Below are 25,364 nucleotides of genomic sequence, written 5' to 3'. Positions count from 1 at the left end.
ATTATAAAACGTACAGGAGTGCCCAGGCTTCGGAGCAGAGGGCTCTCTCTTTGAAGCAAGGGTACTTTCCTCTGTTAAAACATTTCAAGGGCAGCAACAGGCAGTAGAACCAATTAAAATGACAACCTAAATGCAGCACCCAGAACACACCCCCTGAGCTGCCTTTAACTCAGCCTAGAGGAAACCTTCACCCACACCCCAGCCACAGCAAAACCAAACCAAACCTGGGGGGAGCGGAGCCAGCAAGCTGGAGGGAACCCCAAAGACTCCCCCACTGCAGGAGAAGCTCAACGAGTAGCAAACCAGCAGGTAACTGAGTGTGAGCCCTGCCCAGCCCCCGGGCCCAGCCCCATCCTCACGTTCAGCATGGAGGCATCCCTGCGGAACTCCATCAGGTCCTCACTCAGCTTGCTCTGGTTCTCGTCCAGCACATCTACGAGAGATGGAGAGGCCCACGGTCACTGCAGAGGCCCACACAGCATCCAGGGGAGCAGGCAGAGAACACCCACAGCTGCCTAACCTCCAAACAAGGAGGAAGGAGAACCCACTCTAGTTAAAAGCAGGGAAAAGCAGGCAGGTGTCTGCTGCTCAAATGCAAATTGTACTTAGATGCTGAAGACCCGGCAGATTTTAGAAGCAAGTCAGGGCTGGGCATGGCAAAGGCGTGCACGAAACGTGTATAACATAGCAGCATTGTTGGCTGTTCTACCCGCAGACTCACCGAACTTGAGCTCCAGGTTCTTCTCCAGCTGGTCAATCTTCTCCGAGAGCTTCCCCAGCATGGAGCGCAGGAAGGCAATCTCCTGGTCCTTCTGGGCCATTGCCACCTGCATCTCATGGAAGCGATCGTCTGTCTGCTGCAGAAACTCCTTCAGACCCTCAAACTTGCACGTCTCCAAGTGGGTCTCGTAAGTGTCTTGGTTTCCTATGAACGTACACCTACAGGGGGAAGGCAGGCACTGGCTGGAGCAGTGCTCCCAGTGGGAGACAGCTGCTCAGCTGACTCCAGCTCTCTGCGGGTCCCCGGCTGTTCTGCTCCTCCTCCAAGGAGCAGTGGTACTGTGGCTCACCATTCTGCTGGGTGCAGGTGACTGCAGGGTGACAGAGCAGCCAGGAAGTTCCAATTCTTCTGGCCAGGGCTCTGTCCCCAGACTATCTGTCTAGGTAATTGCAAGGAGCAGATTTTGGGCAAGAGACAGAAGATGGTGTCACCAGGAGCCCCGTCTAAGAGCCATCAAAACCAGTGGAAAAAACTGCAGCTGACCTGAGGAGGTGCTGGCTGCAGCACAGCAAGGAGTCAGGGTGGCTCTGCCAGGACTTCCTTGCTCCGCTTCTGCTAAGACTTCGCTTCCCCAGCAGTACCCTTAGCCGTGCATGCTGCGGGGAACCCTGGGCTGCACCTCTGCTCGGGTGACAAGCAGCTCTCCGAGGCTGATCAGCACTCCCCTTGCCCTGGGAGGAGGAGTGATTTGAAAGACACTGCCACCGTGCTCACATCACTCCTGTCTGTGTCCTCCCTGCACGGCTCTGGCCACAACCACTGCTGCCTCTCCTCCAGCTGGTTCTTCTGCCTACGCTCCTCGGCTGCCAGCAGGGATTACAGCTGGGCAGCGTGACCTGCCTCTTCTCCACAAGAGGCTCGGGGGCTGCCTTCTGCAAGCCCTGCAAGCCTAATTCCAGCCCCAGGCAGTGCGCCTGGTAGAGTGGCTCATAGCCCACGGGGCTACCATGAGGCTGCAGTAGGCACAAAGCAGCTCAGAAAGGGGCTCAGTGCACCCTTCCCACTGAAAGCATCAGCTCCTTACCCGTACTTGGAGTGGGGACACTTTATGTGCTCGCACTCTTTCAGATGTGCCTCCAGGTTCATTTTCAGGAGAGGCGGGCAGCTTGGGTTGTTGGGGCAGCGAACTGGCCTGTAATCACAGCTGCTTTCATGGTCTCTGCCCATGGAGAAAAGCAAAAGGAAGGAAAATCAGCAACAAGCGAAAAATGAACGGAAACCCCGCAGATCATCAGGAAAGAGCTAACCAGGCCTGTGTCAGGTGATCAAAGCCTCCTATCCTAACACTGTGATTCCAGCTTTAAATTGTCATTTGGCTAGCAAGTTGTGAGTAACAATAGGCCACATTTATGCAGGGAGCAGCTACTTTTGCAGCTGATCAGCTGAGCCTTCCGACAGCTAGCAGCAGCAGACAATGGCCAGGTGATAGGGAAGAGAGTGAATACATTTAGGATGGGAAGCAAAGTAGATTTCAGAAGGCTCGTTCCCAGGATACAACCACGCTAGCTCCTTTTACAAAAAGGATCCCCAAGCCCTTGCTTGAGCACAGTCGCAGCGTTTCCCCCAGGATGTGAGGTGGCTGCTCTCACAGTGTGTCCCCTGTCCTGATGCTGAGATCATCAGGCAAGCCGTGAGCAGAGAACAGTATTCTTTCTGCCCCCACGCTAAGACTGAAATGTAGTGGAAAAAATTGTCCCCTCGAGTCCCCCTGCCCATTCCCACACCCACCCCCGCCCCGGCAGAGCGCTGCAGGTGGGAGCTGCCCCGTCCCTAGGAGCCGCCGGGCAGCTCAGGTACAACAGCAAGTGCTGGGGGCAGAGCCCGTTCCCGGCGAGGCTGCCTGCTGGTGACAAGCCACTTACTTCCTGGCACTCAGTTTAATTGTAAACGGACATCCACGGGGGTCCACCTCGAAGGCGGCGGGCTTGCTGCTGGCTGCAGGCCGGCAGCCGTACTTGCAGTGAATGAAGAGCTCCCCGATCTGCTCAGCCACGGCAATGTTGTTGACCACTACAGTCAGTTTGGCATTGTCCACGGGGCACTTCTCTGCCAGGTGGGGAAGAAAAAGAAAGAGTCAGCAAGGGCTGGGACACAGCGGGAGCCTTTCAAAGAGTCTCTGTGTGGAGATTTTATTCTTTTGCCTTCTCTGGCCAAGACTCCCAGGCGGCTGACAATAGCTGTGGAGCCATGAATATTCACAGAACATCTGCAAACCACTGGCTCTGCTTTGCCTTGGAGCTTGGTGAGAACTTACAGTTGATGTCCATCCCTGATAATTCAAGCTAGCTGCCAGTGAAGGAATACCATGCTAAGTCAGGCTGCCTTGTGCTTGCTGAAGCGTGAGAGTATTCACAGACGGTGCCCCCAGAGCTGCTGATGCCCACACATAACCCTGTCTCCCACCCAAACCCAGGGCTCAGCATCACCGCTAGCAGTGAAGACGAGCTCTGAGGGCAGGAGCAATGCAGGATTGCAATTGCAGAGCCTTTTGCTACAAATCTGTTGGTTGGGATAGATGCAGGACAGCGCAGTGAAGGACAGCGCAGTGACAGAGAAACTGGCATGCAAGGCAGAGGGACCCCCTGACATGCGGAAGATGGACATCTTAAGGCAGAAAGAGCTACTGTTTTGCTGGGCTCCTCGGGGAGCTTCCTCGGGGCTTGTTGTTCTGGCAACGTGAATGGCCCGGCTCTGTGCTGAGCGGCTTTCCAAGAGGGGCAGGGGCTCATGCCAAGCGCAGTACTTTTCGGAGCGCAGAGCCCAAACCAAGCGGGAGCTGGCTGGGGCAGGCTGGCAGCCAGGCACTTGGGCTCCACCAGGCTTCTGGGGGAGCCCGAGCAGCTCCGTGAGCCGCCGCACGTGGGCTTGCTCAGCGGCGGGGAGCTGCCACTAATGGGCTGGGGGAGGAGGGCTCTGCTGGGCCTCGGCCAAACACAGCCCCCTTGTTCCCTGGACAGACAGCCACAGAAAGCTTTCACTCTGAAATCAATGGGTCAACTCTAGGCGAGACGCACATTATGCTGGGATTATCCATTGCCTGTTCCTGGATTTGAGAACATCCTGTGCCCAAGGGCCAGCCCAGCCCTCTGGTGCCCACGCTGCGGCACATACCATCGGAGCTCAGGGCTGCACAGCCCCCCGAGCCCAGTGCCTCGCTGCTGCGGTGGTAGCCTGAGACTGACAGCTTGCTTTAAGCCCTTCTTTCTGCAGGTTTCTTTTTAAGTGAGAGCAAACAAACCAGAAAATGGCAGCATTTTGGCTGCACCACACAAGAACAGTTCTGTACTCACCAGATGTTAAGGCACATCTTCTGCAAAACGTGTGCTGTGGAGACAGAAATAGCAGTGTCAGCGTAAACAATGTAAGATAAATTACCCCCTGTAGCTAACGATGGGGAAGGATGGAGATACCAAAGCCTGTGGCTCAAAGGCCTCAGCAGCTGTTCTGCCTGTTTTATAGCTCAGGGCACTCCTGGGTCTGCAGCAGATGGCAAAAACCAGCCTAGAGGGGGCAGCTTGCAGGCAGCTGAGACTCCAACACAGGTCCTGTTCCTGAGAAGTACCAGGCACGTGGTGTGGTGCTTTGAGGATCCTGCCCTGTTCAGGATCAGGCCACAATCATGGTGCAAGCTAAAGCCATGGAGATGTTCTGCCATGCTGAAACTCCTACCCTTCAAGTCCGCATAGAGTTTCTCTACTTCACCCTCCACTTTAGCCCGTGTTACAACTCTCATTTTCTTGAGAAGCCTCCAAGGAGAAGAACATCAGTCTCTCCCTGTCTTTGGCCAGTCGGTCCATTGCATACACGCTTCTGTAGCTCTCCTAGTGAAGCTGTCCAGCTGCCAGGTGAATGGGACAGCTGGTTTGTAAACCCATTAAACGCACTGTAAATTTTGCCACTTGAAGTAGCTCTCTGTTCTTACAGCAGAAATGTACAGCAACAGTTTAACCTGATAAAGTACCAAATTCAATCTGACATGCTAACGAATATAAAGAAAGGAACAAAGGCAGCAGCATTTCACCGGTCCCGAGCTCACCCCGTGGGTCCCCGAGGACCTCCTCAGCCACCTTCCCCTGCCGCAGGGCAGCGCTTGGCAGCAGCGCTGGAAGGGCTGCAAGTCGTCCTTCAGAGCTGTTATCTGCAGCCCTGCTCACGCGGCCTTTTCCTGCCCTGCACAGCTGCATGGTGCTCCCTCCAGAGCTGCCAAACCAGGGCTGCAAATGAAGCCAGTCTGCTTCCTGCAGGAGACTTTTTTTTTTCCATATTAACTAGTAAATCTCAGCGCCTCCATGAAGAGCTGCTTACTGAAATGATGCAGTGGAACTGCACCAGCATCCAGCACCTTTGGGGATAGCACCCCCTCTGCAATAAACAATCCTGCTCTCTGCTCTTGTTGTTAAGAGCTCCATCCGAGCACTCTGAAGCATGTCAGAAGCATTAGTGATCTCGTCACAAAGCCACCTGTCTTCACATGTAGCACAGAAGCAGGAATAATATACAGTTTCTATTAAAATCCCAATAAAATGGAATATAGAAGAATATTCGTAATACTCTGTGCCTTTCATTAGCGGATATCAAATCCCTTCGCAAGCATTAACTAAATGAAGCTGCAAGCCATTGTCTTATAAGAAACACGTTTTTAACAGCCGAAAAGCAGCTGTTTCTGGGGTGCCCAGAACGCAGCAGCACTCTGCAGAGCCCTGCAGGACAGGGAACAAGGAGTTTTGACCTCACTCAAGCCCACCAGGGAGACTGACTTTGGCCAGGACTGAGAGGCTAGCAGCACACCTCTACTGGGAAAAGCAGCACAGTTTTGAGGAAGCTTCGGGCTTCTCTGGCTAACTGCGGTGCCCTCACACCCTGCAGCAGACTGGTTCAGAGCTGCCTTGTGGGGAAACCTGCCTGCCACACGTCCATCGGCATCTTTGCTCCCACCCTGGCCTATTTTCCCCAGCCAGGCACTGCCTCTTTGCTCACTCAAGCTGGCAGTCGCTGGGGACCATCAGCCAGGGCTCGGCTGCAGGTCACACAGGACATCTGTGGAGCCCAAGCTCGTGATTTGGAAGAGGGCCGCCTTACCCCACAGGTTGTGATGACTGGATCCTTAAACACACTACAGCACAGCTGGCAGCACAGCTTCACGGACGGTTGTTCAGCAAACACCAGTGGCTCCTGAAGAGAAGAGAGAACGGGACAGAGAGCACAAGAGTTAATAAAAATGCAAGTATAAGTGTCCCTGGTAGTAAGCCTGGAGTTCGGTAGCCATTTTAAGACATCTTGCCCTTTTGTATTTTTGAAACATCCTGAAGAAAGGACTCCTTCGTGACCTTATGATACAGAAATAACATTGCATTTACCAAAATGGGCTCATTTTGTTTTGTTTACCAGCTAAGCCTGCTGCCGTGTGGGCTCTGGGCACAGCACCTCCAAGAGGCACAGCTCCCAACCCAACACCAGGGCACGGCTTCACATTTCAGAGCATCTCAGAGCAGCCACTGCAGTCCGCTCTGCCTTTTCAGCCTGTGCTGCTCTCGGAACCGCAAACACAACCCCCTGGGTTCCCAAATACGAAACACATGCTTGTATCCCAGATCTGTGGCAAAATGCCTCCTGACCTTTTATGCATCCAGGCTGGTGTCAGTCACCGGTCACAAGCTGAGGGTCGCTTAAAGGTATCCTCCCCCTGCAAGGGTCACTTGGGGACAATTCCTTGCACCCTCCTGGGAGCTTACAATCAAGTCAGTGGGGTGCCACACAGCCCTACATGCAGGATGGGGGCTCTGAATCAGTGGGGAATTGTGTTAGCCTTGCTGCCTGGGGCTAGACCACCAGCCTGAAGATTCACAGCCCCCTGCTGCTCTGTAGCAGAGCCGGGGAATCACACACGGCTTTGCAAAGACTTTGAGTTTTTCTGAGAAGCAGAGAAGCCTCACCATTGTCCCCTCTTTACATATGGGGAAATGGTACACAAGGAAGCAAAGTAACTTGCAGAAGTCAGTGGTGAGAGCACAATTATAACCAACGGCCCTGACAGCCAGACTTAGTTCCCAGACCACATGAAAACCTGCCCGCTCTAGTTCTATGCACTCACAAGAGTCCGCTAAGTTACTCTTTTGACAGTGAACTTCCTAACACTGCTCCTTCAGACAATCCCCAATACCTACTGGCTCCTCCTCTTCCTCATGGAGCGAGAACGTCGAGCGCAAGGACATGTTGGACTCGGAGTGCAACGAACGGACGGAGATAGCGGAGTCAGAGCGCCGTGGGGTGCTGATGGGAGGCTTCAAAAAGACAAAAAACGATCCTTGTTATTGCAGATAATCCCCCCCGCTCCAGAACCCTATGCACAGAGACTTCAGGTCCAGCCCCCCCCGCCCCCCCGACTCTCGGCCGCTCCATTTGTTCATCCGAGCTGCAGGGAAGGGAGCAGCGTGCCTCGGTGCCTCGCTGCTGCCTGCCATCCCGGCAGCCTGGGGACGCCACACTGTGCTCAGAGACAGGACGGGCACCAGTCAGCCCCAGCTGGCTAACCCAAGCCGACATCTGCATTCCAGGCACGTAACTTTCTCAAAGGTGCATTTGTTTGTCTACTTACTGTGCCCACCCGCAAAGCAAAGGCTTGGCAGAATTAATCCTTCACCGAAAGCGCTGCAAATCCCCCCCCGAGACAGCTCCCATCTTCTGCAATTTCTCCAATCTCTGCAGCAGCACTTGTTGTTTCGCTCGCTATCTAACTTCTGCCAAATTTCTTTGCGTAAGTGTGGAGACTTCCTTCTATTCAATTCAGCAACAGGCTGGCTTCGTCGCTTCCTGCTTGGGAGGGGAGAGCTAAGTGGACACCGCGTGCACCAATCAAGAAAAATCCCACTGGTCACGGCGTCCCTGGGGTTGGCTTTGAGGGAATGCTGCCATGGAGTATTAGCCCGTAGCGCACCTCAAACGGCGCGGTATCAACCAGCCAGGATGCAACCCAGCACCAAAGCATAACTGGAGACTCTTCGGATAACTGGAGACTCTTCAGACCGGGGGGGCCGGGGCTGGGGGCCTAGCACGGCCGGCAGCACGGCTATGGCCAGGTTACTCTGGAAGACCCTTCTGGCCGCTGGTGAGGAGCGCAGAGAGAAGCAACACACGTCTTCACGGAGCAGAAGGAACGGGCTGACAGAGGAAAGGCAGAATGAAGCCAGGAGCTTCATACACTCAGCATCAAGAGATGAGCGATGCCGAGCTGCCTGGCCCTGCAACACCGCACCTACAGCCGGCACGACTGCAGCCTGCGCCGCTCACAGACTCCACTGCCACCTCCCGAGCTCCTTCCAGCTGGCCCTGCTGCTGCTCCAAGAGGGGCTCTTCCTGGCCCTGGGGTCCATCAGCCGGGGTGCTGCCTACCTGGAACCGGGAGAGCTCCACGGAGGAGATGCCACCACCCCGGGCTGCTGCCCTGCACTGCCGCGCAAGCACAAAGCTATTTCCTCCTGCTCAGTCTGAACCTCCCGAGCTGCGTTCTGTGTGCTCAGCCGGGGAGAAAGTGTGCTACGGCAGACCCAAGGGCAGGCAAACACAATGAACGAGGCCAGCGGAGCAGTCAGGAAATTCAGCAACACAAGATGTGAGATGAGCTTCAGAGACCACCTCCCCCGGGGACAGACCATCCTGCAGGGCGACAACAGCCCCCGTTGGGCTGCAGGAGAGGAGCAGACCAGGATCCTGCTGGTTCTTCACACTGCTGTGCTTCATAATTGTTATGATCCTGGGCTCCTAGGAGCTCAGAAATGCTGCATCTGCTCAGCAGCCAAAGCATAAAGCTCTTTTTCTTAAAGAAGGCATGTTTATTGGTCAAATATGTAAACCGTGAGGAGGAATTGTTAAGAGGTAAATCAATTTTATGGGCATCCATTAATTTTATTATTTTCCTCCACTAGTAACACAAGTTATTAAAATAACAAGAATGACTGTGCACAGCTCCCATTCCGGAGGTGAGGCAGGGAGCAGGGCGGCACAGGCAGGCGCTGCAGGCAGGGCTACCAGCAGCAGCCCCTGGGGGTCGCCGAGGGGGAGGAGGGGGCTGCTCCTCCAGGAGCCGCGGCGTACGACAGCCCCGCTGGGCTCGTGCAACACCAGCACAGCTCCCCGAGTCCTAGCTGGGCTAACGCTCCTGTAAATTACACAGGAGAGAAACTGGTGTGCTAAGAAAGATCCCTGCAGACAACTGCAGCAACAACGCTGCACGGGCAGAGGTGAGCGCTGGTGCTTGCTGCCCCTTCAGTTACCTGCGGCCTTTGGTTGTGCCAAGCAAGCAAGGTCAAGACTGGAGGGATGCAGCTCTGCAGGGCCAGTCCTTGCACTGCTTCCCCTCCCTAGCCCGGCTGCTCAGAGGGGGCTTTCCAGCACTAAGTGGTCACGTACAGCAGCCAGCCCAAGGGGACTGCAGGCTGCTCTGCACTGGGAACAGAAGGACAGAGCCTAAGGACCGCAGGACCCCTGCCCCATGGGCATCTGCCCAGCTTAGGGGAGACCCACGTGCACCAAACCCAAGCTGGGTTTGCAGCTCCGAGGCCTGCAGAGTGCTGGGGCAAGGCCCCAACACGTGGCATCGCTTCAGCCAAGGGGAGGTTTGGGAGGAGCTGTCGGCAGGGTCCCACCTCAGCACAGCAGCACCGGGGCTGTTCCTGCACTACACATCAAGGCCAGCTTCAGGCAGCCCAGGGCATGGAGCGCTCAGACATCTTTTGATGGACGATGAATGGCTTGTAGCTGGCTGCTGACTCAGTCCAGAACAAGTCCCCTCCCCTCACGCCAGCTACAAAAGCAGCCCCTAGGTGAAGGCCCTAGGACAAGCCTTGTTCCTGTTCCCCGTAGGCACAGCGAGGCTGGGAGCACGTGGCACTGCCTTCAGGGAGGAGGGCAGCAGATGCTCAGTAATCTCCGCCTTGCACGCAGAACACTGCTCTGCTTTTGGTTTCATTAACAGAAGCTTTAAAAAGAAAGAAGTGGGGAGAGGGGTCACAGGAGGGCTCTGACTCTTCTCCAGCTGTCTCTGTGGTGGCTGACAAACCCTTGGCAGCTTCTGGAGGAGGGAAAACTCAGTGATCAGGAAGGGAAATCCCAGATTAATTCTCGACAAAGCAAAGGAAGCTTTATGAAGGGGTTAGCGAAAGTTTGTCTGGAGCAGCAGGCAGAGCAGGGCTGCGGTGCTCATCGTCAGTTAGCAACACAAGCTGCAGGTTGCTTCCTGACCCGCTCGTTAGTCCTTTTGCTGTTTTTGCTTAACGATCTTTAGCACTCCAGGGTAGAGGGGCTGATGCTGTCCAAGAGGACTGAGGCTAGGTCCTAGGAGAAATTTCTCCTCGTCTTGGCTGCGCACCCCAGTTTGTTCCACAGGTTTCCAAAGGAGCCAGGGAGCTTCTCCATCAGACATGGATGAGCGTAATGTCCCTTGCACCCCCTGCTCCTTCAGAAAAGTCCTCAGCCGTACTCTGTAAGAACTGCACAACTCAGGAAAAGGGTGCAGGGAGCACAGCACGCAGCCCACGGGATCAGTGCTGACAGCCACGGGCTCCTTGGAACCGTGGTCCAGCACCCCGGGGTCAGCGATGTGATGGAGAGCTGCGTGTGCCAAGGACACGAGCCAAATGTTCAAAGGACTTTATGAAAAACAAACACGTGCTCACATAAAACACGGCAAGATCTCCGAGCACCAGAAGGAACTTTATAGGATGCTGACAATAAAGCTTTTTTGCAATCTGGTGTCAGTGTATTTTGAGAAGCGTTGTAGCTTCACACTGGTGCTGCGACCCCAGTCTCTGCCAGTGCCTAACTTATTCAGCTGCTGCGATCCATTTTTCCCTAGCTCTGAAGCTGGGTCCCCTAACCTGATGAAGTTTACAAGTCCTTAACACGAAGAGTCTGTTACTCACATGCTTAACTCACAAGCAGGAGCGTGAGGTTACGAGATACGGCTGGGCACTGCGGACATGGGAAGACCCAGGTCTCAGTGCTATTTGTCTGTCCACTGAGGTTTGCTTTGCTGTTGCTGATCTTGATTTAATTGATTTAGTCAATTTAATTTCTCTTTAAGCAACTAACCCTGGGGCCTGTTGGATCAGCAAATTCCCCCAAAAGAAGTTACTGAGAACTGTGTGAGGTGAATGAGGAAACTGGACACCAAACTGGGAAGTGCTTTTCTGCAGAGGTACTGCGAGCCACGGGCATGCTGCGTGGAAGCAGACCCCGCTGATGTAATCTAGGAGCTGGGCACAGCCCGCAGGGCCGGACATCCCACTCTGCGGGTTTCAAACCCGCTCCTCTGGTCAGAAGCCCCATCTGGAGGCGGAAAGAGGAATACATTTTCTGGTCCTAACTGCAGGTCCAGCTGTGGAGCTGGGCGGTCTGTCCCGCAGGCCCTGATGGAGGCTGAGCAGCCCCAGCCCCAGCTGACAACAGCTCTGTGTTCTCCTGAGCCCAGGAGAGTCAGAGCACCCCGCTCACACCAGGAGGCAGGCTCATCCCCACAGGTAGGTCTGGGGGACGTGTAGCCCCTGGGCTCCGTAACCACGTACCATTCCCAAGCAGTGCCAGCCTAATGCCCCAGGCCAGAAGCAGCCTCTGACCCCGCTCTGCTCCAACCGTGGGAGCAGCCAGGAAATGCTGAGGCTGGTCCTGCCTCCGGTGCAGACATCTGCAGCTGATACAACACAGCGCATGGGAGTGAAGAGGGAGGCGGAGACGTCCAGAGGAGCACCAGATGTCTCCCATTTGAGGTACAAGCAGCTAAGCCATTCACCAGGGGGCTCCTGGCAACACCTACCATGCCATCGTCCTCATCTCGTGGGGAGTAGGTGAGCGTGCTGGAGGAGGATGGGGTCCGACGATGCTGTTTAAAAGTATTGGTCCCGTCAGCTTTAATGCAAATTAAAAAAAAAAAGAAAAATTAGGCTCCATGGTAACATTTCCAAGCTACAGGTGTCTGTAACTCTACGTGTTCCTTGGAAAAGGAACAGACAAGGGATTCCCCTACTCCAGTTCCTGACCTGGACACATCAGTGCAGGCTGAATAATCCTGATCTCTGATAGCTTGCTGAAATGCATGCGATCTTTCAAGGAGCACAGATAATGTTCTGCCAGGTCCAGGCCCATCGGTTAAAAACACTATGAAAAGGAAACCTTGTACTCACACATATCTCAGTCACCCATCAAAAACTGCTTAGACTAAGGGAGGTCTGGCTATTTCTTGTAGCACAAAGGAAGCATGCTATATTAAACTGGGGATGGTTGTATAAAGATAGTATTACGGAAGTACATCAAGTTCTAAATGTAAATATTTAGGAGTCCAAAACCAGATTCCAGAGTCCTGTACAAATGTAATCCAAACAGCTCCTCCAGGCAGACTGTTCATTTCCTTATCTAAATTGGTGTCAAGTGCCAGTTTCTTATCTTTACTAAAGTAAGGATATTTTTACTCCAAAGCGAAACCAGATCTCTTCCTACATTCACGCCGTGTGTCAGAGCTCAGACTCCTCAGCTGCTGGGCTTTGAAGAACAAAGCACAAGGATTTGATACGAGCAGGTACACTCGCACCCCCTCCTGTCTGAGCTAAAAATGGCCATGGGGGTTTTACCAAAGTGTCCAGAGTGACTCACGGGCAGGCCGAGAGTGAAGATTCGGGACTAAACTCCGTATCAGGCCCTGTTGTACTACCCTAATTTCATCAAGGGCCTCTCAGTGGTACTGTAAAGCCTGTGTAATAGGAGAAAATTCCTGTGGATGCTTGTTCCATCATGCCTGGTGATCAGATGCCGTGATTAAATAACACTTGGGCTGCAGACTACTAAAAGCAGCACCTCGGCACCTGTCTGTAACGAACACTTAGTGACTCTCCCAACAGCTTTATGATCTGTGAAACAACAAGGAAAAGTCTGCTAGGATTCACACACGCTGCTCTGGGGGGAAGCTCCACACATGAAATGTGCTCACCCTTTGTGATGGTTGTCACAGCAGAGTAGGCCGGCCCAAAAGTTGTTTCCATTCTTGTCTGAAATATGGACAGAAAGAAGGTCAGCGCGTATCGGTGCAGCACAGCCCGAAGACTTGCTGCCTCTCCTGGATTGTGAATATACCCAAATACAGCGTACATATTCCCAAGTTTCATTTCTGGATACCAGGATTTTTAAGGGGGAGAAAGTACCAAATCCTCAACAGCCATCCTCCTTTTCTCAAAAGAAAGGACAAGAACACGAGAAGCACCCCTAGCCCACCCCCTGCTAACAGCAGGGCTTACCCCGTTAGTGTTTTCAGGAGTAGTGATGTTTGTTGTGCCACTGGAGAAACGATTGTAGCGAGCGTTCTTGTTTGAGCTCATAATCCAACCAGCACTTGTTAGTCATGGGAAGTTTGCTCTGCGGAAGAAGAAAGACAGAAAAAGAGTTAGGATCACTGCACGTATCTCTGGGCTCAGAAAACACTCCTCTGAAGCATTAAGTCCAAGTATTTACCTAATTGCACGTAACCCTGGATTTTCAGAAACAAGTAGCAAGGTCAAACAAAGCCAGGCCCCTTCAAATCACTCCTCAGCAGAGTGTGCAGAATTTGCAAAGAATCTGGTATCTTTTAACAGCACTTCTTACTCACCCAAACACTGGAACACCCGTAATCTAGCAGCTTTTACAAGTGTACGACCGCCCCAATTGCAGACAGACTTCCCAGTCCCAGCAGACAGCAGCCCTACGCGGTCTCCATACCTGGCCCTCTCTCCCCCCTCGGTTTGAGCGTAGGTCAAAGCACCTCAGCTGCCGCCGCGCCGCACCCTGCACACCGCAGGGATCAGCAGCAGGGCCCCAACAGGGAGCTGCCTCCGCCAGACACAGCGGGCACAGAGCAGAGCACGCCGCGACGGGCGGATTTGGGCTAAAGCCCCAGACACAAGCCTGGTCCTACAGCGCGCCGAGGGAGCTGTGCGTGTGTTGGGGGCAGAAAAGGATGCGAGGCTGTACCCGTAAAACCTTTATCCCACTACGTAAGGAAGAAACCTCATTCAATTAACACGTTTGTGATCCTGGATCCCACTCAGTCTCTGCCCAGAAACAGCCGGCAAAGCCTGGGTCATCGGCCAACCCGAGAAACCTCCTCCCCCCAGAAGTCAGCCGAGGGGCTCGCTTCTCTTCCTCAGTTGTTTACCCAGGACTTTAAATGGGTTCAAATTTGCAAAGTCGAGTATTGCACAACAATGCTCTGCGGAAACACATGGGACTGGCTTTCTTTAACCTCTGCTGGAACCTGACGCTGGCTGAGGGCACAAAGCCCCGCTGCTGCCTGTTCGGCAGGATGCTCTCAGGCAGCCTCCGCGGGAGCCGGGGTACCAGAGCTGCTCCCCCAGGACGGAGCTGCACCTCTCTGCCGTCGTACGGAGCTGCCTCTGGCCTGGACAGAAGTTTCCGTCACAGAAGAGAGGTTGGGCACGGCACGGAGCTCTCCTCCCAGGCGTCCTGGCAGCTGGGAGGGACTGCTCGCACTTGCAGCCTGTCCCAGCCTGCGCAGGCGCTCCGGGAGTAAGCTGCTCAGGAAAAACCCCGATGAGAAGATCCCTTCTGCCCACGGCATGGTTAAATCTCGCCGCTCTCCTGCCAGCAGCGGAGTCCAAGGGCTAAACAGACAGACATCTGCAGTGAGAGCAGGCTGGCCAAAACCAGCTGACTAAAGCACAACCCCAATCCCTCTCTGCGGGACAGGAGCCGCCGGCGGCGAAGGAAGCCTGGGAAGTTGTTGGGCGAGCGACTGGGAAGCGGAAGGGCGCTGCTGGTTCTCTCCTACCCGAGGGCGACGACTCCGAAATCCCCAGGCGCTTGCTAAGAGACCAGTGGGTTCCCACCACCGGGTCCCACAGGGGCCTCCTCGCTCCCAGCAGGAGAGCACAGCGGCTGCGTGCCGCCCCGTCAAACGCCGCCAACAGCGCGACACCCGAGGCGCCCTCACCACTGCCCTGCTCACGGCCAAAACCAAAAAACCAAACCAACCCAGCAAACAACCCCCCTACACCCTACCCACGACCATCTCAAAACCAGGGATCTGGATCATGTCTTCCACACGTTTTGAAGCTCTGTCCCGGCTGCCTGCAAACACCAGACCCCTCGGGAGACGCTCGGCAGTTGCTGGAGCGGTCCCGAGAAGAGCAGGAGCGAAGCAGGGCTGTGCCACCGCGCTACGGAGACCTGCCGAGCCCGGCGCCGGGCTCCAGCACGCGGGACCTCGCCCTGGGGATCCTCGTGCTCCTTTTGCTCCTTCTCAGAGCACCGAGGCCTGAAGGCCACCCGTGGGGGGCGGCAGTGGCCAGAGGGCAGACAGCTTTTGGTAACGCCTGGCCGCGGCCCCAAGAGATCTGAACCCCACTCAGCCTCTCGCTCTCCTGTGACCGCGGGCGAGGCACTGGGGCTATCCGGCATACCGAATATCCCTACCCAGTTTCGAGGCAAATAATCGCTCCCAGATGGAAAGCAGCCAAGCCCATCCTTACGGAGGACTGGGGGCTCTCGGGGCTCAGGCAAACCCTTCACCCCCTTCCCATTTTCAGGGCCTGCGTTGCCTTCAGACATAACGGGTGAGGACCTGCCGTACCCTTGAGTTACCTCCCCTGTAGCTGCCCACGCACCCTGCCCCAAAGCCCACGGGAATGGCTGCAGGATCCGATTGCAACAGAGCTTGGATAAATCCAAAGCGAGGCAGGGAAGGCGGGCTGCAACACAGGGACTTTCCACTCCTTGCTCACAAGCACGTCCCGAGCCCTGCAGCTTGGCTGAGCGACCTACCTGCCGGCAGCGGGGAGCCGCTCCGTGCCGGCTCTGAGCAGAAACCCGAGGAATGCGAGCAATGGGAAAAATGTCCCGTGGGATAGCAGCCAGCGTGCAGAACGCCAGCCACCAGGCGAATACCTGATTTCGGCCCAAACCTCTGCAACCACCACACGCAGGAAGCACTTCAGCAGAGCAGACACCTCCCTGACAGCCCCTCCACGCCTCGAGCGCTCTGCCACGAGGTGCTGAGAAAGGCTTTTGCCAACCGACTGCAAAGCTAAAGGGAAGCAGCAGAGGTGTTCTTGCCATTGATACCAGCTTCCTGCGGCGTTAGCAAAAATCCCTGCTGCATCCCCGAACCCTGGCCCGGCACCTGGGCCCTCCGGGGCCGGAGCAGAGCCGTGGCTGGAGGAGGTGCCAACAACCACACAGCGAAACGTCAGCGGCCTTGTTACGAAAGACGTGTGCTCTGTGACCTAGAAGGAATAACCAGCATTTACTGGAAGTCACGGGATCCTCTGCTCTGCAAAGCCCTTTTTCGATGACCAAACGCCAAGGGGCTCCAGGAATCCCCCGAGCACCCGGCAGCTCCGCGAGGCAGCAGGCCAGGAGCGCCGGGAACGCTGTCATTTCCCGGCCCAGGGTCACCCTGCGATTTACACCGAACCGGGCCGCGGAGGCTGTGGCCCAGGCTCTCCTTGCCTGGAGTTTGTTTGTTTGTTCTTTCAAAGGCAACCACGCTGCTTTTGACCGTAAAAAGCGAGGGGAAAAATCTCCCCCGGAAAAAAGGAAGCTGTGGGAACCCACCGCTCACCAAACCACGCGGCTGATAGGAACCAGACGCGAGGCAGGGAAGGGCCAGGTTTCAGCCCTTCCGCACCGCAGCGATCAGCTCGGGCTCTGGAGACTCAGCGAGAAGAAAAGCCTTAAAACCCCTCGTTTAGTAACGCAGGGAAGGAAAAACCCAGCCACCACCGCCTGCGGACAGCTGGGGAAAGCAGCACTCCTTTTCCCCCCGCTGCAGAAGCCAGGAAAGCCAGCAGCGAGGCAGTTCTCTGCCGGCTGCCTCCCGCTGCCGCCAAGCCCGGCGGCGCACCTTGGAGCGGGGAGGGGAACGGCGGGGGCAGCCGGGCTGAAGGAGGGTGCTGGTGGGGCTGCTGCTGGCCCCTCCGGCTGCGGGGCATCGCCCCGAGCACCCGCTCGCCCGGCCGCTCCCAGCGCCCGGCAGGTCCTCGCAACCAACCTCAGGGACACGGCCGAGGCTTCGGGGGGAGACGTGGCGCGAGACGCAGGGATGGCAGGGCTCGTGTCCTCCACAAAGACCACGCAAGCTGCCTCGTCCTGGTTCTGGAGCCGGCTCCTGACTCGGGAAACCTCGCTGCCACGGGCACAGCAGCAGTGCTGGGCTCCGTGCCCCGGGGGGAGGCGGCAGCAGGGCACTGGACACTCTCAGGGAAAACACCGCGCCCCAGGGGAGCGGCTGCCAGGCGCAACGCCCCGCTGCAAAGCTGAGAAACCTGCCAACGTCCCAGCCTTGCGCAACCGACGGCCCACAAAGCCCAGCTACGGGCCCTGCGTCTGCTTCAGTCTCTCCTTTCTTCCTCCCTGGGCTCACCGGCGCTGCCTCTGAGCGAGGCCGCTCACCCCCGCGGAGGCGCTGGGCCGGCAGAGCGTACCTTGCAGGGCCTGGCGGGACGGGCAGGCACGGACAGGCTGCTCTGTGCTGCCTGGGAAGCGGCCGGGCGACGCGACCCTCCCAGCTTCGCGGGGTGGATATTCACGGGGAAAGGCACAAGTTTCCGTTCCTCTTACGACGCCGCAGGCAGAACCGCGAGGGTTACACATCCCGCAGAGGGCTGGCACATCACCGGGGAAATGTTATTACACAAGATGAGCTGAGCTGCCCCGACAGCCCGGCTCGGCAGGACAAGGGCACGGCAGGGGCTGAGCGCAGGCTGCGTGGGCTCGGGGACTACACCCGCCTCCTCGGCCACCTCCCCAGCCCCTGCAGGTGCAGGGCTCTTCCAGGGGAGGTAGCAGGGAACATCCGGGTCCACTTCGGGCAGGCTCTTTCCGCCTCGTTCTTCTGCAGCACGAGGCGTTGCCCCCATTTCCCACCCGTGATTCCCATAGGCCACCGCAACCTGCCAGGGAAGGTCTCCGACCGAAGCACAAACGAGGCAAGATTCACGAGCTCAAACACCAGGGCTTTAGAGGCAGCCCCGGGACAGTCGCTGCAGCCCTCCTGGTCAGTGCCTCTGGTGGAAACAGCATTCATTTCCGAAGTGCTCGTGGAGTTCGGTACCAGCATTTACAGAGCTCTGTGATGACGACGACTACAAGCACCTTGCCTGACCTGTAGGACACGGGCCAGAGGAACGCGCACCGTTCCCTTCCCCTGCCCTCCCCAGACGCCTTCCCAGGCTCTGACACTTCGTGCCGTGCTCTTGTCTGCCCTCTGGGTGCAACCAGACCGCTCTAGGGATCCGTCTGAAACGCACCAGCTTCTTTACAAATAAAAGACTTTTTTTGTGCATTTTTGTTCTGTGTGAACAGTTTCTGACTGAGAACAAGCAGGAGAGCCCAGTCCATAGAGCTGCGACCCACTGCGAGGGACAGGCACCGCCGTGCTTCACAGCTACCAGGTGAGCCGGGCAAAGGATGGTCAAAGCAGTGATGTCAGGTCCCAGACAAACGAGCACCGAATCCTTGATTCCTGAAGAAATGGATGTTGCCCCTTCCACCACAGCACACCCCCTGCCCAGTTTCACACACAAGCACCCTCCAGCGCCCCGCAGCCCCCTGCCATCACGCCAGGAAGGTCCCGTTTAAATCCCTCCCGGCGCGCAGCCAGCAGCTGTGCTGCGGCCACAACGGCCTCAGGTGCAAGGCAGAGGGGGCGCGAGGCCCTGCCGCTTCTCCCAAACCTTCCCTCTGCGAACCCTGAGGATTTCACCTTTCTGAAACCACCGGGAACAACCCCAGAGAGCACTTGCTGGGGTCACCGTCACACGGCCTCGGGACGCGCTCAGGATCACAACGGGAGCACAGGGCAGCTCCAGCTAGCTGCAGGCACCGCTTCTAACCCGGCGCCGGACCTCGGGTACCTGCTGCCCTCACTCCGACCTAAGCAGGGGTGTGAGAACTGCTCGGTTCCCCCACCGCTGCCATCGGCGGCCCCGAGGGAGGCAGGCAGCCCGGGCCAGCTGGCAGGGCCCCGCTGCCCGCAGCGCTCACCGCTGCCTGCCCGCACCGGCACGGGGTGGCGGGACCCGGAGCCGCCGCCAGCACCAAGCCCCGCAGCTGCGGGCAGCTTCCCCCGGCCAAAACGTCCCCTGCGCTGTCTGCGCGCGGCTCCCGGTGAGGTAAGCAGAAAGGCACGCGGAGCAGCGGGGACTTGCCCAGCCAGCCGGAAAAGCCCCGTGCAGCCGATCCCCACGCCGCCTCGCCGCTCTGCCGGGCCGCTCGCGGGCTGGGGGGGGGGGGGTTTGGGATAGTTAAGAGAAACCAGCCCTCCTGCTGCACGCGGCCTTGTGCCTTGGACCCGAGGAATCCGCAGGGACGGGCTCGTCCACCTCTCGCTTTTCAGGGAATTCAAGTTTCTCGCCCTCCTTAGATAGTTCCCGAGCTATTCGTAATGCCGAATATCAAGCGGCCTAAAAAGCAGCAACGCGGTCTGTGCTTGCGGAGGCACCCCGGGGAAAACCAGTTAGCACAGAGCTGCCATGGAAAGGAAAAGCCTTCCTGGGGCAGGGAGCGGGGCCAGCCTGGGAGACAGGCCTGCAAGGCGGGGGGGTGCTGCCGGACACCTGCCCACGCAGCAGGGCGCCGTGTGCCCGCCCTGCCCCACGCAGCAGGGCGCCGTGCACCCAGAGCAGCTCCTCACGGGGCACAGCAGGCACAAACACGGTCACACTGCACGAGCGACATCCTGGAGTGCGCAGCCCTCCCTCCTCGCAGCCCGGGTCAGCAAAGCTGCCCGCATTCACTCCCCGACCCAATGCCCTGGTCCCTCCAGCCCGGCTTAGGTCTCCCAGTGCTGCGTGGTACAACTGAACCTCCCCCGTCACGGAACTTTCCTTCCTGCCGGCGGCTTCACCTGCAAGTGATCTCCTGCCACCTGCTGCGCTGAACCAAAGCAGGCAGGCACCGGAATGCGTTGCCCAGGGAGGGGGTGGCGTCACCGTCCCTGGGGGCGTTCAAGGGAAGGCTGGACGTGGTGCCTGGGGACGTGGATTAGGGGGTGACATTGGTGGCAGGGGGACAGTTGGACCAGATGATCTTGGAGGGCTCGTCCAACCCTAATGATTCTGTGAAACCACAAAGCGGGAGCTTTGTGTTGTCGTGGCTGGATTTACCCTGGGCTTTCTCACGCTGCACCCACGGTGACTTCGGGGTCAGCAGGCTGCAGAGCAGTGCCCTGATCCTACACTTTCCTGCGTGACCCTTGGGAAATCCCCAAGCCCTTTGATGTCCCGCTCCTCCAGCTGTGCAGCGAGGGCAGAGCTGTGCGTTCTGCGTGCTGCCTTTGGGCTCGCAGTCAGTGGGCGTCTGTGCAGCGCTGACATGATGCAGCCCCGGATTCTGGGGGTGCCCCCGGCACTGCCGCTTGCAGCGGCGGAAGGCAGCGATTCGCGGTGGCAGCGACGAGTGGAGCCGTGTCAAACAGCCGGCAGGAGAGCCCTGCCGAAGGGCTCCGGCCGGGGAGCCGCACAGACGCAGCGCGGGGCGCCCAGGCCCGGAGCAGGGCGGGCAGCCCCCGGCAGGGTTACCCGCACAGCCCTTCCCCCGAGCTGCCGCCGCGCCTCGCGCGGCCCCCGGGGAGCCACGCAGGGCCCGTGGGGGACGGCCCCACCTCACGCCCCTCTCCCGCAGGGGCTTCCCGGAGCCCCCCCCCCACCCCGGCTCACCCGGCCCTCCGCAGACCGAGCACCCCGCACCGGGCCCCGCAGCCCCCTACCGGCAGCACGGAGCGCTCGGGGCGGCTGCAAAGGAGCCGAGCTCGGCCTGCCGGGGCTGGACCCGGGCACCCGCCGGCGCTGCCGGTGCAGGAGCAGCCGCTGCCGGCCCAGCGGCCCTCACGGGGCACCGGGTGTGGGGGGGGCCACAACCAGCGGGCCTGGCACCACCGCCCGGCGAACCCCCGCCGCTGCCCCAGGCCCGAGCCCGGAGCGCGAGGCCCGGCCCGGCCCCGCCGCCCCGCCCCGCCCCGTACCTGGCAGCGGCGGCGGCCGGAGCTGCGGCACCCGGCCCCGGCACATCGCGGCCCCGGGCCTGCCCCGCTCGTCCCGCGGCCCCGCTGCCGCCCGGGCCGGAAGCGCCGCTCTCGGTGCTCCTCGGGATTTGTAGTCCCGCGCTCCGACCTTCGCCCGCTCCTCGCCGCGCCTCCGAGACGCCGGGACTACAGCTCCCAGCGGCCCGCGCGGCCCAGCGCTGATTGGCGCGTCCGCGGTCGGTCGGTGTTACAATCGCTGTCGCTACTGGCTTCGCTCGGCCTCCTCCGGGGGCCAATCGGGCGGCGCCGAACCGCGCCTCGGCCCGCACCGCGCCACTGGGGAGAGGAGGAGCGGCAGCCAATGAGCGCCGGCAGAGGGGTGAGGGCGATCACCCCAACTGCTGGCGATTGGCTGAGCCCGCAGGCAGTCTGGCCAATAGCAGCGTTGTGGTGGTTATAAATAGCCTGGCGGGGGCACACTTTGTCCTTTCCGGCGGAGAGGTAGGTGAGGGGTGGGCGGCGAGGGGGGCGGTGGGACCGGGACCGCCACACGGGGCCGGGCCCGGGCGAGCCGGGGATGATCCGATCCTTTCTGACACCTCGTCTGAGGGCGGCGGGCGGCCGCGGCCCCTGCTGACGCATCGCGGCTGAGGCTCGAGGGAGCGGCGGGCCGGGCGGCGCGGGGCGCGGCGGGCTGCTCTCACCGCGCCGCCTTCTCTCCGCAGGGCCGGCGGGACCCGCACCGCAACGGCGGCGCGGGAAGGGAGGCCTGAGGGCCCGGCGGTCGCCGTGGAGTTCCGGGCGGTGAGGCGCACACGTGTGCGGTGACCTGCTGCTCCTGAGCCGGCTCGGGAAGCTGCAGCTGTGTGGGGCCACGAGGCGCTTTGGGGCAAGTGAAACCGGGCTGGAGTAACGGCCTGGTGCGCCTCGTGTAGCTGCGACCCCGGGCGTAACGTAGGCATCAGGCTGAGAACACAGCAAGGGATGCACCCGAATACGGTTAAAAAACTCTTCTGGGGTTGCTGTATCTAACAGCGAAGCTGATGCTTTTCATGCTGTACAATTAAAGAGTCAGTGCAGTTTTTCAAGAACTCAGCATCAGCTGCAGAATTCCGTGAAACAGAAGAAATCGAAGTTTTTTCCTCTGCCACGTGATAGCCTACAGCAAAAGTAATGGCAGGCAGTGGATGCAGTAGTACAGGTAAACAAAAGGATTCGCAGGCAGCAGTCCTCACAGTGCTAGATTGTGTAGGTGAATGATTTAAATCTTTCAACTTTTTTTTTTGGAATTTAATAAGTTGTTCAGGTCTTTGTTATTTCCATATTCTCAAATCAAGTTCAGCCTTGTAACTTTTAAACTGCTTGCTGCTGCATCCCCACTTTGGGTTCTCTATTGGGCTGGTTCTACAGCTTACAGATTTAATAAAGTTTTCAAAAGACTTCTGTTTTTGTCTCTGTTCTTTACAAATCCTATGCATAACACACAAAACCATAGACTTAACAGAATTTTGCATCTGGGCACACAGCAAATCATTGCTATTATTGAAGGAAGCTGTTGTATGATGTGTGCTGCAGCTCAGCTGTAGTCTGGGTCCCTTGAGTTCCTGGTGGGTGCAGGGGGGTACCTGAGCCCATGCTGGTAATGCAACCATCCAGGTAGGCTCAAGAATGAGCTGAACTATTGGAATGATCGAACAGTTCGGGTATGAGACAAAAACACCACTGTAGCCGCGAGGATTATTAAAAAAATTTATTAACAGGAATGAAACAAAAGCTGTAAACAAGAGCCAGCGAAAATGAGAAGTGCATGTCATGCCAACTCCTCGGCTTGCTTGAATGCACTGAACCATTCTGCATCGGTTGGGGGCAGTAGAGGCCCATGTAAAAAAAAAAAACACCAAAGAAGAGCGGAGGGGTGCTTCAGCAGCAAGGTTGGTGTGCGGGCAGCGGGAGGGGAGTGGTGCACAGGGACCTTGTGGCGGGGTAGATGGGGGTTGAGTGTCCCTTCAGTTTGGGGGGGTTAGGAAGTTCCCCAAATGCGGTTCTGGTTCTGCTGTACTAGTTAGGTTGTGACAGGCATACCCAAAAAGTAGCGCTCACATCTGCTCTATTTAAATTATTTTTAGATTGTTTTTGGTCCCACCCCGAAGTACCGAGTTAGGAGCTGTCAGCTTTTTCAGGATGGCCAAAGATGCGAGGCGCCCTGCCTGTGAGGAGGGGGAAGGAGGTAGTGTCTGTGCAGTGACTGGCACCTTGGGGCAGGGGCTGCTCTTACACCGTGAGTTATTCTGAGAAAACACCAAAGGCAGGCTTGGGAACAGACCCAGGCGTTTGAGCTGCCTGCTGCTCTTCTGTGCCTCTGGTGGGATGCCTCTGGTGCTGGGAAGGGTTGATGCAGAACAGGAGGCTGCCCTCGCTGCCTCCCCCCCGGGCCCTGCATGGTGCTGCCAGCAGGGAGCAGGCTCTGCCCAGCGATGCACATCAGTGGGGGCTGCTCCAGGCTGGTTGCTGCAAACATTCCCCCGGGAACAGGGTTTTTAACAAAATTTAAGTCGGGTAACAGACATTTCTTCCTAACAAGCTATGCAGGAAAAATGCTCTGTTCTCAGCAGGTTTATTTTAGGCTCCGTACCATCGTTGTGCTGGACCCACTCTAGCTCTGAGTGCTGCGCATTTTACTGTGGCTCGCCAAGAAGTGCAGCTCCGAGGGGGTCTGCTCTGTGGCTGCCTGCCTGAACCATGCACCGAGGGACTTTGTGCCCTTGGGGAACGCTGTGCTGCAGCTCAGGCTGGCACCCCTGCTGCGACAAGGGGCGGGTGCAGCTAAATAACTGCTGGGAGCTGGTGTTCTGCCAGCTGGGAGTGAGGGACAGGCTGATTTAAGTGCCCTATTTATAGGGGCAGTGCAGCAGGGCACCTGGTGTCGTGCAGGTGGAATTTTTTTAATAAGAAAATTGCCAGAGGCCAAACACTTCCTCCAAAGTTGTAATTTGTACGTGGAAGTGCAACTTTAACAAAAGCAAAAGCCACGTGCCTGGCACAGACAAAAGGGCTGAGGAATCCCTTGAAGAGAGCTGGCAGAAGTCTCAAACCTGCACGGTCAATGCCTACAGCAGCCTCCTCGGCTTTCTTCCTTTAGAAGAAAGAGCTGTCCCAAGAGAACTTCGGAGCAAAGCACTGTTGCAGTCTAAAAAAGCTATCGGGCTTACATGAAGGGATCAGGAATAAGCTGCAGTACATTAGCTTTCTTCTCATTAAAGTACAAGAAATGGCTGTAGTGAGAGAACCAAAGCCTTCGCCGAACAGATAAACAGTCAGGAAACCTCTGTACAACAGATGTTTGCGGGAGCTTACTCAAACGGACATCTAAGCTCTTGTCTTCTGCGGGGAAGAGGAGAAATCTTCATCGAGGAGCTATGTTACAACACGGGAAGGACTGACAGACAGAAATAAGCAGCTAAAAAACGGTTGCCTTGAAAACAAAGCTTTCCTGTGTGCCCCAGGCCAAGGATCTGATCAGCTGAATTCCGGGTACGTGGGAAAAGTGAATTCAGGATTTTTTCCCACCCAGATTTTGGTGGGGAGCAGGCACTCGCTCCCCTAGGCCCCATCATTCCTCCTCGCATTAAAGCAACCCCAGGGTGCTCTTGGCTGAGCGCCGTCGCTGCTGAACCGGTGGAGGAACCTGGAGGGAGCCGTGGCCACACCGACCAAGCCCTTTCCCCGCGTCCCCTCCTGCCTGCACCGGGCAGGGCAGCTCCGAGCCGGGCGGGAGCAGAGCAGCCCGGCCAGGGAAATGCATTTCCCTCTGGGGAGCCGTGGTGTGGGTGGGTGCTGTGGGGTCTGGGGAGCGTGCCTGGCACGTGGTGCAGCACGGCCAGCCTCGGCGCCGGCCCATAGAGCTTTTCCTGCTGCTGCCTGCACCCCACAGGTCTCAGCTCACCTTGTACGCAGATACAGACACAAGACAGACATGCACACACTGTCCACGAGGAGAGAGCGCGGCGCACAAACACGTGGCATGAGTCTCTGTACAAATGCACCGAGCGCATTAGGACCGGCAGCAGCCCGAGCCCCTCACTTCCTTCTTCACGTAGTCGTGGAGCTTGAATTTGGGCTCGTTGGGCAGCTTCATGGACCTGTGCTTCAGTTCCCTGCAGGAAGAGGGAAAACATTACCTTTCTGCCCACCTACTTCTAAGCTGCCTGGAGCAGCTCCGCTGAGCCATGACCTGGTCTAAGTGCTTCGTTAAACCCCCGAGGAAGCATCCTGCAGCTGTTTGGGATGGGTAAGCACTTCCCCAGAGAACAAAGCAGTGCGTGATGCAGCTGGCCTTTCTCTCAGGTCTCCCACTGAAGAGCCTGCCCTCCCTGCAGCACCAGCTTGGTGGCGATGCAGGGGACGGTGTCGCGCACGGCCTGGCAGTGGCCGAGGGGAGCAGGCGCTGAGTGCTCCGCACCCGGCAGGGGCGCGCAGCACGGCCGCGACCGCTCACTTACTTTGCGATGGCTGTGAACGCTAATTCGACGTTCAGGCCGCTTTTTGCGCTGGTCTCCATGAAGGGCACGCCGTACTCCTGCAGGA

The 25,364-nt window shown here is 57.5% G+C and overlaps 2 protein-coding genes across 5 annotated transcripts in view; both read right to left on the bottom strand.

The window, feature by feature from the left end:
- TRAF7 (TNF receptor associated factor 7) overlaps positions 1-20,971 on the bottom strand; it is a 28,168-nt gene extending 7,197 nt beyond the window's left edge. Inside the window, exons 1-11 of one of the 4 annotated variants that reach the window (XM_080556754.1) lie at positions 20,781-20,971; positions 13,060-13,177; positions 12,756-12,813; positions 11,589-11,680; positions 6,946-7,062; positions 5,861-5,953; positions 4,072-4,105; positions 2,644-2,827; positions 1,806-1,940; positions 722-939; positions 360-433 (exon numbers count right to left, since the gene is read on the bottom strand). In XM_080556754.1, the coding sequence (XP_080412880.1) occupies positions 360-433; positions 722-939; positions 1,806-1,940; positions 2,644-2,827; positions 4,072-4,105; positions 5,861-5,953; positions 6,946-7,062; positions 11,589-11,680; positions 12,756-12,813; positions 13,060-13,140 (1,086 nt within the window). In that variant the 5' untranslated portion in view covers positions 13,141-13,177; positions 20,781-20,971. Of the gene's footprint in view, positions 1-359; positions 434-721; positions 940-1,805; positions 1,941-2,643; positions 2,828-4,071; positions 4,106-5,860; positions 5,954-6,945; positions 7,063-7,376; positions 11,558-11,588; positions 11,681-11,811; positions 11,930-12,755; positions 12,814-13,059; positions 13,178-16,808; positions 17,154-20,780 lie in introns of those variants that run through there. The other 3 variants (XM_080556755.1, XM_080556756.1, XM_080556757.1) reach the window with 3 other exon arrangements.
- A 1,544-nt stretch (positions 20,972-22,515) lies between these two features.
- The window catches only part of RAB26 (RAB26, member RAS oncogene family), a 31,227-nt gene continuing 28,378 nt past the window's right edge, over positions 22,516-25,364 (bottom strand). The window contains exons 8-9 of the mRNA XM_080556758.1: positions 25,280-25,356; positions 22,516-24,934 (exon numbers count right to left, since the gene is read on the bottom strand). Of these exons, the coding sequence (XP_080412884.1) occupies positions 24,832-24,934; positions 25,280-25,356 (180 nt within the window). The 3' untranslated portion in view covers positions 22,516-24,831. The remainder of the gene's footprint in view (positions 24,935-25,279; positions 25,357-25,364) is intronic.

Source organism: Anser brachyrhynchus (genome assembly GCF_964034855.1).
Source record: "Anser brachyrhynchus genome assembly, chromosome: 15".
NCBI classification, from domain to species: domain Eukaryota; kingdom Metazoa; phylum Chordata; class Aves; order Anseriformes; family Anatidae; genus Anser; species Anser brachyrhynchus.
The sequence above is the reverse complement of the archived record's forward strand: the minus strand, read 5'-3'. Positions and strand labels throughout refer to the sequence as shown.